This window comes from Ascaphus truei, chromosome 1 (genome assembly GCF_040206685.1).
Source record: "Ascaphus truei isolate aAscTru1 chromosome 1, aAscTru1.hap1, whole genome shotgun sequence".
NCBI classification, from domain to species: domain Eukaryota; kingdom Metazoa; phylum Chordata; class Amphibia; order Anura; family Ascaphidae; genus Ascaphus; species Ascaphus truei.
Window position 1 is genome coordinate 381,444,010 of NC_134483.1, and position 13,970 is coordinate 381,457,979.

Below are 13,970 nucleotides of genomic sequence, written 5' to 3' on the forward strand. Positions count from 1 at the left end.
AGCTTTGTAAAGCTTTGATGTGTACAGTAAGTTCTTTGTAGCAGTTGAAGGACAACGTTCAAATTGACTTACTGTTCCATTTTAAGGCTTCAATGGTATAGAAGTATATAAATATTCAGCACCAATTTCACATTACACTGTCGCATTATTAGATTAGAGCCATTTAAAATCTAAAATGTTTTTTTTCCCCCAGCAGAAAACGACTCCATTTTTTTTCTACACCCACCTTGAGCAAAACGCATACTGATCTAAATTAATATACAGACGGGCCCTGGTAAGACGGCGGGTTCCGTTCTATGGTCCTGTCGCAAAGTGAAAATCGCTGGAAAGCGGAACCAGCGATTTTCGGCATCAGTGCATGTGCAGATCGGCAATTTCTCCTTCTGCGCATGCGCAACCTCTGTTCTGTGCAAGCACGACCACCATTCTGCACATGCGCAACCTCTGCACCCCCGTTCTGCGCATGTGCAGACATGGCGGCCCCCTTCCCGGTACCGCTGTATGAGCGGAACACCGAAAAGCGGCCCTACTGTACCGTATTTCCTCAATTCTAAGGCGCCGAGTGAAAGGTGCACCATTAACATGCAGTGAATATCCCTAAATACGGACTCAGTTATGGAGCTACAGAGAAACTGGCGACAACTTCACCCCCCAGAAGCAAAATTACCTCAACAATACCCCCTGATATCTGATGTTACCTGTGAACCCCTTCTAGTTGCAGATTGATTGAACCCCCTTTTCTTGGACGGACCAGCACAACGCTTTGCAACTTCCTTCCGGCAGATGACGGGTTAAAGGAAAAGTAGTAACCCTGATGACTATTCACGTTTCTCTCTGTCGATCACTCCACAAACCCACTAACCAAGTGTTGTGCCGTACACCAGTTTCTCATACATCACTTGCCAATCCCGCAAACTGCCAGCTCCCCCAAAGGTTACAATCGTCAAAGCAGGGGTTGCATATACTTTTTCACTCCCACAGCTTACATGAAGATGTTAAACTGCGGCGGCTCCGGCTTCCCGCCTGGTACTCCAGCAGCGTCCCCTTGCAGCCTCGTTTTTTTTCTTTTTCAAAGGACATCGATTCTAAGACGCATCCCAATTTCAGACATGTTAAAATGTGAAAAAAGGTGCGTCTTAGAATCGAGGAAATACGGTAATACCTAAGAATCTGGGACAGGGAGTGTGTCTATGGCAGCCATTAACAAAAGTGGTCTAGCTCGTTAGAATTATTTTCTCTTAGGCTGCGATTATAGTGCCTGCTGCAGGACGCAGGCGACCGCATGAAGTCACTCGCGCAGTGCATGCGTGAAAACTGCACTGTAGGCAGGAGATATCGGGAGGCGACAGCGAGGCATGGCGGAGGCATGACATCACCTGAGCGGTTCACCTTCATTTTCTGAACCACTTCACGTGACGCTGACGTCACGCGGCCATTGCTTAGAGAGGCAAATTCATTTGTCTCTCCTGGATTCGCCTCTCCGTCGCGCACAATATGTCCACCTTCAATGGAATGCAGGTTTTTTTTTTGCCAGGCTCTATAATCACGGCCTTACACTCTCATGGACCCTCACTCATTGAACGTGTTTGTCCATTGACGTGTAATCTTTTGGAACCGCACACACCTCGCTAATTTGGTAAGTTGGATGTTGACACATCTGTAAATGCTATTGTAATCCCCCTCCTTAAGGGTTACTAACATGGCTGTTGTACGCTAAGCCCCACCTTGAGTTGCTATGAGGATCCAAACGGCAAGCTGGGGTATTTAAGGAGGAGGGTCTATTGTAAAGGTCAGTTTCCAAGAGAAGAAGAGATGGGGAGAGGAGCCTCGGAAGAATAGATCAGTAATGTTTCAATAGTACAGGAACACGAATAAATGATCACAAGGGATCACAAAAAGCCCCTAATGACTGCACTCAAGGTAGGTCACACTAGGAATAGTAGTGTAGACTCAGTGAAAGCTAGAAATAGTCTAACCCTTAAGTAGGGTCGACCGCTAAAGGTCACATGAGAGTACACAAAAAATAATAGTTTTATTAAACCAATTAAAACCCGACGAAAAACACTTGTTAAAAATAAGTAAAATCCCCAAGCGCTGGGTGGAAGCAGATGTAGAGTACCTGCATTCTATAATACCTACATAACATAACCATCTAAATGGATAAAGGCTGTATAAGTACTAAATCTCAATGAAAAAGCATGCGGCAGGTATAAACAACCAGAACACTCGTTGCCACCAATTGGGGTACTGGCTGTGAATAAGGTGAATATACGACCTGATCACATCCGTAGTATGGATGCGAATTCACCGCTGATACCCTGAATAGATATACGGAGCAAATACTGCCTGCCTCGACTTCCAGCGCGTGACTGTCACATAACCCCGACGTACGTTTCGCGCGTCACCGCGCACTTTCTCAAGGGGTTATCTATGTTTCAATAGTAATAGTATAGACCAGGACCCTGTTTATTATGTTGCAGATAGACAGTGCCTGTTAAGTTATGATCCCTGAAGGAAGGAATGGAATCCAGAATAAGTAATAAAAAGGAATATGGCACAGTATAGAGGGCCTCAGGAAGGATGGCTCCTGGTTGATCAACTCTACCAGCGGATCTGCGCTATTATTCCTTATCAGTCTGTATGGAAGTGTCAGTTCCCAAACAGACAACAGATATTGTGTCTAGTAACAAAAGACTCGCCAAGATTCCCTTAGGGGCCCAAAGTAATCAGATTAATACCACTGATGGTTCCCAAGGAATAAGGGTCCACATTTATTCAGAGCAACTAACTCAAAGTACCTTTATCGGAGTGAAGAGCGGGCACTGATGGAAGAACTGTTTTCTTGTTGTTATAAAAATACAGTACAATGTTATTAATGTGTATGAGCGGTCCCTGTCCATGGGGACATGAATGGATAACTGTTTCCAACAAAAGTTCCTGGCGCCCCTTTATTCTACAATCTTTCTACTGAATCGCTCAGCCACCTGAATCCAGCCCGAGTCAAGGTAACCAATGCAGAGTAGCCATATAATATAAAAGAAGTCTCCAGGGACCCCTGCTTTTATTGATACAGAGGCAGTGCCGGTATCTCAGCACTGTTTAAAACTCCCTTATCACACGGGCCAATAGGAAACCTGATGACATCATGGCTTGCTTTTGGAAGGCACGGAATGGGAGCTTTGAAGCCTGCCATTATGTGAACCCTGCTAGCCGAGTGGAGAGGCTACCAGCAACCCCTACGGAGGTATTTCCAGAGGCAGGGGGTCCCCGTAGCTGAAGTTAATGGGGTTCAGCTCCGGAGACCTCCTGCTTCAATTCCATGTAAAAAAAAAACGCAAGCATGAATTGCCTCTTTAAAGTGACCATAATATAGTTACCAAATAGTAAAGTGCACTAAAGATATTTTTAAATATTAAAAAATGTAACTAAGTGATTTCTGGTGAAAAATTATGCAATCTAAACTTCAGATACAATTTTAAAAAATACATATGTAGCAATGGCTGGTCCAGACTGCCTCCTGTCACGTAAGTCCTTAGTAGCTACAGGCTGTGGCAGGCTATTCTTGGGGCATTGACCCGCCCTCATGCAGACTCTCTGAGTTGCAGGAGTGGTGGTGACACAGGGTCTGTGTATAACAAATCATGGTGCAGACCTTGTACCCTCCCTTCTGGTGCATCAGAGAGGAAGTGCTAAAATATAGCAGTTCAGCTCCTACCCTCCTGGGGTGAGGAAGCAAAGCGAGTTCTCTTCCATCCCTCCTAGGGAGGGGAGGTATGTGCTGCTCCTCCTGGCTGGGAGTGAGACATGCCAGGCAGTCCCTCATGGGCTGACTGAGAGATCAGAAACCTCAATGCTATCAGAGAGCCAAGCACCATCCAGAGGTCTGGGACCCAGATCAATCTACTCTGTATCCGCTGCATGACTCCGGCAGCGGATGTCTCAATAAAGCATCCCTTTTTGTATACACCTGCCTGAGTCTACGGTCTATTAAGCAGGGGTGTGAAAGAAGTCTGTTCTGGTGGGGACTGTCTCTGGGAACCCAGGAGCCCACCGGAGCTCGAGGCGCTGACACCCTGAGAAGCAAGTAGAATTCACCAAAAGCCTGTCTCGTTCCCCACACCATCGCGGACCACTCAGCTCTCCTGTGCCCTCACAGGTATGCATGCACCACCGACAGCAATAGCTAGCAGTACATCTTCCAGAGACAGGAGAAAATTGTATAAAACAAGAAACAGAGAAGTCCAGAGCAACATCCAATGTGACAAAAATACACAGTGAAATATCTAAATATCTCTTGAAAAAGGGTGATTTAGTTAACCCTTTGGCAAAGCATATAAGCCTGCGAGCCACATAAAGGCATGACCAAATTCACAGGTTTCTTGTTTTAGGGTTTTGAAATTGCCATTTTTTTACCATGTTGCTCCCACAGTATGCAGAAAGGCCCAAATACCAGTAAGAGCAACATTTCCAAACATGGTGAGTTTGGTGGTGGTGTGGGGGGGGAGGGGGGTGTATTGATTGACATGTAGGCCATGTTTTATTTTTTTAAATACAGGATTGGTACCTCAGGTCTGCGGGGACCCACAGGGACCACCTGAGGACCCACGGGAGACACCGGCAGGGAAGAATCGGGGGCCCCACAGCTGCGGTTCTGCAGGGGACAGGGCCGTAAAAATTAGACTTACCTGGGGGATGTTCTCAGGTCAGGCTTGGTGGCTGGGGGGGTGGTGTGCCGGTGGCTGCAGAGGGCTGGTTGTTGGGGGGGGGGGGAGGGGGCGGCGGAGCCCGTTGCTGCGGGGAGGGGGGGGGGCGGTTCTGCAGGGGGCAGGGCCGGTGGCTGGCGGTACTGCGGGAAGGGGGCCGGCTGCGGGAGATGGTGGTGCTGGGGGGGGGGGGGCGCGGTAGCAATCTGGCGGCAGTGCGAGGGCCCGGCGTCACCACGGTTGTGACAGTGCTGCGGGGGCGGGAGCAGGCTGGCGGCACTGCGAGGGCCCAGCGGCACCACGGTTGTGACAGTGCTGCGGGGGGCGGGAGCAGCCTGGCGGCACTGCGGGGGGGCGCCACGGTGGTGACAGTGCTGAGGGGGGGAGAGCGCGATGCTGCGGGGGCTCGGCAGCAGGCACCTGTTCCACAAGGTTGCACCCGCATGCGCCAGGCCTCCTCACGCTGGCGCGCCGGAAGCTTACCCAGCTGCTGACTTCCGGCACTGCCGATAGGAAGACCCGGCACAGAGTGTTGTGTTTTTTTTTTTTTTTAAATTAACAGGCGCCCAGCTGCGCAGGGGGCCCGGGACGCCAGTGCCCTTTGTCCCCCCCCTCTTGGCGGGCCTGCACCTGTCTGTACTCTTTTACCTACTTGGTCACATTAGGTAGAGCGGGTTCAATCCTCTTTTGCTCAGTTCCACAGATATAACATTGGAGAGTTTAAAAAGCACTTTCATTCCTTCCTGGATGTCGCCTTGTGTCGGATCATTCCGTCTGCTGGGGATGATCACACATCGCCCAGCAGACGGAGGCGCGCGCACGCACGCAGCGTCGCGAAGCCCCCTGTGTGAACGCTGCCTAAGTAGGTGCTAGCAAACAAACCCCCAAACTCCTATGCAACAGCAAGAACATCCAACATGAAGCAGCTGCACACGTAGGTTTGGCAAATATTCCTGTACTGCATCATTAAAGTACCGAGATTATACAATGACATGGCACAGGACTGTACTTTAATGCCATAGCAGTGCGCCTATCATACTGCCAGTGACCCCATCCCTTGTCTTCCCTCCTCTATCTTGGTATATTTGCATGTAAATGGCCGCTGCTTATCTGAGGCACCGTCTGAATTTGAAGCCCTAGCAGATCGCATTAGCCGCCTCTCTACGTCATCGATGGGCGTGTCTTAAGACGTGCTTAGTAGAGGTGCTGCTCTGTGATACGCTTTGGTTCAGTGCTTGGCATAGCCATGGTAACCGTCTCCATGACACCCTGGAACGCTTCCCCCCTCGTCGCGCGCACCGGGCTGTTGTAGCTGTGCGGCGCCTCTCCTCCCGGGTGATCACTTGTGGCCCGCGCGTGGTTTCCATGACGTGTTACGCGGAGGCCCCGCGCCAGACCGGGGTCCCCCGGGAGGTGCTGCGGTGGCTGCAGAGCCTGGACCTGAGCTTCTCCCCTAAACATTTTCGCAGGTACAGACCGGGGACATGAGTGACAGGGGAATGAAGGGGACAGCGGCGTCCTGCCAGGGAGGAAGAGGAGGAGGGTATGAGAGGAGAGAGGGGGGGTGACTTTGGGAAACATACATTTATTGTTATCAGGTTTTTCAAATCCGCCATCACATTCCACAACTGCAGACTGTGACAGAAGGTTTATGAGAGATAAGTGGGATTCTGTTGTGATCTATTGCTAGTTTGTTGTTTAAACACAACGTTATTGTTTCACACCTGTGAATTCTTAATAAAGTGTCTTACATTTGACCCAAATCAGTAGAAATATGCACGTTAACAATATTTTCATGCACTGAAATAAGGATGCACATTGAATTATCGCCTCATAATAAGGCATATATTATGTGAGTTTTACAGCAGAAAGGGTGTTTGCGTTCATTGATCCATAAACCAAAGTCACTTTGGGCTATATTGTAATACTGTAGGTTGTTGGCAATTCTGCCTTTTGTCAGTATTTTTTCCCTTGCTTATGTGCCCAAAAAAATCCTCCAAGGTTTGACTTGGTATCAAATCTCCTGGTTACACTTTTGCACCCAATGTGAGATACTTGATTAACATGCATTTTACAGATGGTCAAGCCAAAGAGATACAAAATGTACAGTGTAAGGCCTGGGACATAGTAGTGTGAGCAAGGCTGAGCCGTGCTGAGCCGCGCTCACACTCGGCACTGAGCCCCTGCAGCCGCAATGAGAGCGGCTTTAGCAGGGGCTCGCGCACGCTTGGGGAAGCGTGTGTCTCACCAAGTTTTCAGATTTGGAGCTCGCCGGAGCGCAAGGCCGGTCACGTGAGCGGTTCGCCCAATGAGGGCGAACCAGCTCCGTGACATCACTGGCCCGCCCTCAACACGCCCACAGACGGCACGCTGTGTAAGGCCAGGGAAAGCACCGCTTTCCCTGAGCCTCAGCGCGCCTCCGCCCGGATACAATGACTATGTCCCAGGCCTTAGACATGCTATTTGGTCTCCTCCACTTATGTTCACATTATTTGGGGAACCAAGTGATGACATAGTTGCAATTCCGGAAGTCAATTGGCACGCCGGCTTGACCTTCGGCAACGTAAATGTTGCCAGTCCTGAAATTTTCCAGCAAATGAATAACACATCTCTAAACTAATGCATTTTTGTTTTGCTTCTTTGTTTTAGAGATATTACAAATGGATACATCACAGCTGAAATATTCTATTGGTATTTCCCAGAAGACATCAAGTTGCATTCGTATGACAATGGAACATCTCTCGCTACCAAACTAAGCAACTGGTCACAATTGGAAAAGGTTAGAAGATGTAAATATGTATCCCAACTTATGCTGGTTGTCTATCCATGACAAAAATATGTGAATAAGGTGATGCATAAAAGACAGTCATTTTAATAATAATTTTGATTAGCCTGGTAGCCACAAACTCACTGTTGAAATTGAAGGGGCGTTCTGCACGTTAAAAAGGCTAAAATAATTGTATGGCATTTGTTCAATCTATTTTATTGCAATGTCACTGCACTGGCTGAGACTATGGTATCACTAAATAGATTTCTACTATAACGCCATTGAAAAAACTGTGGAGGTTGATGTATCAAAGTCTTCCAGCTGTACAAGTTGGACAAACAATTGCAGAAGATCATCAAAGGAATAAAAGTATGCAGCTATTGGCCAATATTGTTTTTAAACACAGATTTGAAATTATACAGTAACATTTTGGCTAACACGCTAAACCCAATTCTTCCCAAATTAATTCACTACGATCAGGTGGTGTTTGTGAGTGAATGCAAGGCGTCAGATAACACGATATTCATATAATTGACTATATGAACCATGCTAAAGCTAAACCTATGTTATTGGGCCTTGATGCAGAAAAAGGTATTTCACAGGATAAGGTGGGACTTTTTAGATAGAACATTGGAAGCATTTGGGTTCTCGGGGGCGTACTTGAAGGGTTTACAGACTCTCTACCAGACTCCGACAGCCATGCTAAAATTACCAGGGAGGGTATAGGAACCAAATAATAATGAAGAATGGGTCAAGGCAGAGGTGCCCTCTTTTACCCCTATTATTTGTATTAACAATTGAACCATTGGCGGCTACAATCAGGGGCTCCCCCAATATACAAGGGGTCAAAATAAAGGATGAGGGCTATAAATTGTCGCCGTTTACAGACGATATCATATTCACTGTAACAAATCCACTGACATCTCTACAGTTCACACTTAAGGAATTTGGGAATTTGTCGGGATACAAGCTAAATATAGGGAAGTCAGAGGCCTTAAACCTAACACTCTCAGAAGAGGAAGTTAAGCCCCTCAAAATAAATGTCAATTATAAGTGGAAAGAGAATCATCTAAAATACGTAGGGATATTTCATCTGCATGCACCAGCATTGGGCCCGGGATAGGAGGACGAATCTCCATGTAGACCCTAGCTTCCTAACCGAGCAGATCGTACTGTCTCCCAACGACAAGTATCTATCTTAGACTGTTGCAGCAGGAGTAAAAGAAAATCGGTCTAGAAAAAGACCAAAACAACCGGAGCTCTAAAAACAATTGTAGTGGTGTCAAGCTGGAATCAATGCTGTAGTATGAAGTATATATCCAGTATTTGCAGGGTCAGGGATAAGTGTCTGAAGCTGCGTGTTGTCGTGAGTACGTTTGTAAATATCCCTGATGAAATAACGATATGAACAAGACCCAAAGGCCAGTTGTAGGAAGCATACAGTAATTACTTTACTCAAGCAACCTCAGTCCCTCTCGACCCGGTCAGACCGGAGCTCCGATCCTTCACTGCGGGTGGCGGTTCCTCTGCGGAGATCCTGGAGGTGGGACAGTGCGGCGTCACTCATAGTGTAGATCACCGGGTGCTGGTCAGGCGTTCACGCTGACTCCATAATACCCCATGTGGTGTCATCGCCGTCAATAAGCGCGTCCTCCTCAGCTCAGGGACCGCCCAATTCCTCCAAGGGTTAAGTTACCACACGCCAAGCCTCTCACAGCGTCTCCAAATAGGAGTGCATCCAGGCAGGTAATCAGCAAGCACGAATCAGTACCTCCAGGCAGGTAATCAGTCCATGTAGGAGCCGAAGCACAGCCACACCAAAGCAGAATAGGACAAGATGGTTAATCTCAAAAAGGACAGACATCCTAAAAATCCTCTGACATGTTTCACGCACAGGGCGCTTTATCAAAGAATTTGTCCTATTCTGCTTTGGTGTGGCTGTGCTTCGGCTCCTACATGGACACTTTTTTTTGTTGCAGCAGGAGCCAAATTGATCCAGGTTCCTGCACCACACTCTCGACTGACAGCCCCCCCTCACCTTTTTTTTGTATCACAAACTAATTCACTTAAGCATTATGCCCCAAAAAATGCCAACGTAAATGCTGCACTAAAAGTTTTGCCTCAAACTGAGAAAAACAAACTCTCCTGGTCGCCTGAATGAGTTCCTCCAGCACTGGTGGAGTGACTGGCATCCTGGACTGCTGATTCCCTCTTTAAACCGGCTAAAGACCTTCTCACTATGAACGCCTTAGTTGGATCCTCTGCACCCCTTAAATAGATAAAAAATGCCACCCCATGAATTTCATTTCCATTTAGCTGTCAGCTTACCCTTTCTCTTTTAAAATGAACACATACGTCAAGAGGGCACCTACCTCCGAAACCTCTAACCCAAGTTTCCTTGCCAGATCCTGGTATTCCCACCAAGATGCTGCGTCCAGGGTGGCGCTGAGCTGGTTTGGGCACTCACGCTCGCCACGATGAGACACATTGAGACAAGTGGTGTGAGGGGGGGTAAAACGAAGTGGTGGTGGGAGGGTGGGGTAAAATGAAATGGTGGTGTGAGGGGGGCGGTAAAAACGAAGTGGTGTGAGGGGGGGTAAAACGAGAGAGTGAGGGGGGTAAAACAAAGTGGTGGTGTGAGGGGGTAAAACAAAGTGGTGGTGTCAGGGGGGGGGTAAAACAAAGTGGGGGTGTGAGGGGTGGTAAAACAAAGTGGTGGTGTGAGGGGGGGGTAAAACGAAGTGGTGGGGTAAGGGGGGTAAAATGAAGTGGTGGTGGTGGGGGAAAACGGGGTGGTGGGGGGGGGAAAACGGGTGGTGGGGGGGGGCAAACGGGTGGTGGGGGTGGTGGGGGTGGTGGGGGGGGAAACGGGGTGGTGGGGGGAGAGGGGAATGGAGAGAGGGGAATGGAGAGGGAAGGGGGAGAGAGGAGGGAAGGGGGAGAGAGGAGGGAAGGGGGAGAGAGGAGGGAAGGGGGAGAGAGGAGGGAAGGGGGAGAGAGAGGAGGGAAGGGAGGGATGGAAGGGGGGAGAGAGGAGGGAAGGGGGGGAGAGAGGAGGGAAGGGGGGAGAGAGGAGGGAAGTGGGGGGAGGGTTGGGGGGGGAGAGAGGGGAGGGTCAGGGGAGAGAGAGAGAGAGGGGAGGGACGGGGGGAGAGGGAGGGACGGGGGGAGAGGGAGGGATGGGGGGAAGAGGGGGGGATGGGGGGGAGAGAGAGGGGAGGGTCGGGAGGGACGGGGGGAGAGGGAGGGATGGGGGGGAGAGAAAGGGATGGGGGGAGAAAGAGAGAGAGAGAGGGGGGAGAGAGGGGGGGAGAGAGAGGGGGGGAGAGAGAGAGAGGGGGGAGAGAGAGAGAGAGGGGGGAGAGAGAGAGAGGGGGGAGAGAGAGAGAGGGGGGGAGAGAGAGAGAGGGGGGGGCGGGAGAGAGAGAGAGAGGGGGGATCGAGAGGGGGGGAGAGAGAGAGAGAGAGAGGGGGGGCGGGAGAGAGAGAGAGAGAGAGGGGGGGCGGGAGAGAGAGAGAGAGGGGGGGCGGGAGAGAGAGAGAGAGGGGGGCGAGAGAGAGAGAGAGAGAGAGAGAGGGGGGGCGGGAGAGAGAGAGAGAGGGGGGGCGGGAGAGAGAGAGGGGGGGCGGGGGAGGGAGAGGGGGGAGAGAGAGAGGGGGGAGAGAGAGAGAGAGGGGGGAGAGAGAGGGGGGGAGAGAGAGGGAGGGGGAGAGAGAGAGGGAGGGGGAGAGAGAGGGAGGGGGGAGAGAGAGAGGGAGGGGGAGAGAGAGGGAAAGGGAGAGAGAGGGAGGGGGAGAGAGAGGGAGGGGGAGAGAGAGGGGGGGGGAGAGAGAGAGGGGGGGGAGAGAAAGAGGGAGGGGGGAGAGAGAGAGGGAGTGGGGAGAGAGAGAGGGAGGGGGAGAGAAAGGGAGGGGGAGAGAGGAGGGATATATATATATTTATATATGTGTTACTGCAATAGATGAACTGACACGCCCCCGTCCCACTGACACGCCCCCGTCCCACTGACACGCTCCCGTCCTACTGACACGCCCCCGTCCCACTGACACGCCCCGTCCCTGCGCTCGCAAATTTCCTATAGCAGGACAAGATTGGTCTCCTGCTTACATGCAGGTGACGTCACTGCTCATGAGCGCCAGCCCGCTCGCTCCGCTCTTCCCTTCACTCTGGACGAGTCCTAAGCGTGCCACTGAATCCCATACTGAACCGTCGGAAACTCCCACACCTTTGCTGGCCCACTGGATCAGCCTTTGTTGCCAACATCCTGAACTCTTCTAACTACATTTGGGATAAAGAGTCAGCAAACCCATTAGCCACCCTGGGTACATGCCTAGCTTTAAAAGCTAGGTTTAACTTCAGGCAAGTTAGCACAAAGTTACGCAATAAAGCCAACACGGGGGGTTCAAATGGGACCCAAAATTATTAACTATTATTATTATCAGTCCAGAATACTACATTCCGGTTAGACAGCTGCACGCCCCAAAGCTCTATTGCAAATACTAACGGAAAGAATTCTAGAAATGTCAGGTTGTTTGCGAGTCTGCCCATGAAACCGCCCACTGCTCTGCGCACCACGACCCCTCGAATATGCCCCGAATCCCACTAATCCGGCCGCATCTGTAAAGAGCTGGAGCTCGTTGTTGGATGTCGGACGGCCCCTCCACAGTTTCGTCCCATTGTAACAGCTCAAGAACTCCAACCAAACCCCCAAATCCTTATGTATCTCAGCCATTACCCTTATAAAGTGATTTGGACGTCTCACCCCGGCCGTAGCAGCCACTTGCCGTTTGGAAAATACTTTTTCCACTAGCATAATTCTGGCCTAAAAACAGGTGTCCCATTAAGTGAAAGTGCCTGAAATATGCTTTCTTGAGAGACATAAATGCCTCCACAGATCTTCTTAAAGCCCTCGGCTTCTCCCCACGCAGCCTATATTCATAAGAACCGAATCAATTTTGATTCCAAAAAAAATGAGAACGGTAGTGGGGATCTCCATTTTCTCCATCGCCAAAGGGAAGCCAAACTTGTGCGCCACTGCTAAAAACTCTAACAGCCATCTGGCACACATCTAACTCCCCTGGACCTATAAATAAAAAAAAATAATCTAAATTGTGCATTACCCCCACTTCCTGCACTCTTATTTTTCTAGACTACTCATTCCAGGAAAGTGCTGACTTTTTCAAAGTAGAAACACGACAGGGCACACCCCATTGGCAAGCATGAATCCACAAAATACTTGTTGCCCAGCTTACACCCAGTAGGTGTAAACTTGGTAGTAACCTAAATGCCAGCTTTATGTCCGCCTTTGCCAATAGAGTGCCCAGCCAGTTACAGGACTGAGGAAGCATTTTTGAAGCGAAACGCGTAGAGTCAATACTGAGTAGGCCACGCAAGCTCCTGTAACCGTCCTGCACCCGCGGCACCGAAATCGGGATCGTCCGTGACCGGAAGTGACGCAGACGACCACCGGAAATGACGCGACGCAGTCAGGAAGCCTAGAGTAATCGGGCCACCTTTAATTTCTATGTGTACATGCCACATTATTGAAATGTAAGTGCGTTATTAACCGTTATAATACAATATGTATTGAACATACAATGTTGCACTAAGAGTGTGATTTTTCTGGTTTGCATTGAGGAAAAACGCACTGAGCCCACCTGAGCTGACAATCCATTTGGTCATTCACTGGGAAAGTGTGAGTCCCCATTTCTGCTTATACCCAAGATGACTCCTATTTAAGAAATTATTACACTATATATTGTTTGTTTTCTCCACATACGGTGAAATCTGCGCTCCCCAAATCTGTCTCTGGAGATCTACCTAAGGAGAATTGGACCGTCTCTTTAAAGGGTTGAGCTGCGATTGTATATCACTTATTACATTAAAAACACATTTGCACGTTTATTAATCCAATGAGCACATTTATTATTATTTAATACAATTTATTTAATTCACATTATATTTGCCTCATTAAGGATCGCCTAAGTCACTTTTTTCTTGCACCAAGTTTAAAATGAAACAGGGTTAAGAATGTGTATATGTAAAATTCCTGTATGAAAAGTTATGTACATGATGGTTGTTCTGTAGCCTCCCCATTCCCACCTTTTTTTGCTGGAAAATCTTAATAAAATACAAGTTATACAATTAAAAAAAAAAATGAAAGATCTGTTTTCTGTGATAAACCTGGTGCAATGCTTTTGCCCCATTTTTGTAACTTGGAGACTCTGAAACATCACATACGTGTGTGTTTGTGTGTGTGTTTGTGTGTGTGTGTGTGTGTATGTATTTTTTTTTAAATAATTGAACCTGTATCTAAAAATAAACCATTTAATGGTGATAGAAAATGCACAGAAGAGAACTGTCTGAAGTTAGTTTGGAGACTAAAGTCTTTGGAGACCCCTTGGGGTGAAACGATAACCGTTTCAGAAGCACTGCCCCAGAATGCCTCAAAGCTAATCCTATTGTATAATCTGATGCAGAGTAGGACTGTAACGCTTCT

General features: G+C 48.8%; 1 protein-coding gene across 1 annotated transcript in view; it reads left to right on the forward strand.

Moving 5' to 3' along the window:
- The first annotated feature begins 5,898 nt into the window (after positions 1-5,898).
- Positions 5,899-13,970, forward strand: part of SPATA4 (spermatogenesis associated 4) — a 13,382-nt gene continuing 5,310 nt past the window's right edge. Inside the window, exons 1-3 of the mRNA XM_075610093.1 lie at positions 5,899-6,172; positions 7,353-7,482; positions 8,402-8,548. Coding sequence (XP_075466208.1) covers positions 6,069-6,172; positions 7,353-7,482; positions 8,402-8,548 — 381 coding nt within the window. The 5' untranslated portion in view covers positions 5,899-6,068. The remainder of the gene's footprint in view (positions 6,173-7,352; positions 7,483-8,401; positions 8,549-13,970) is intronic.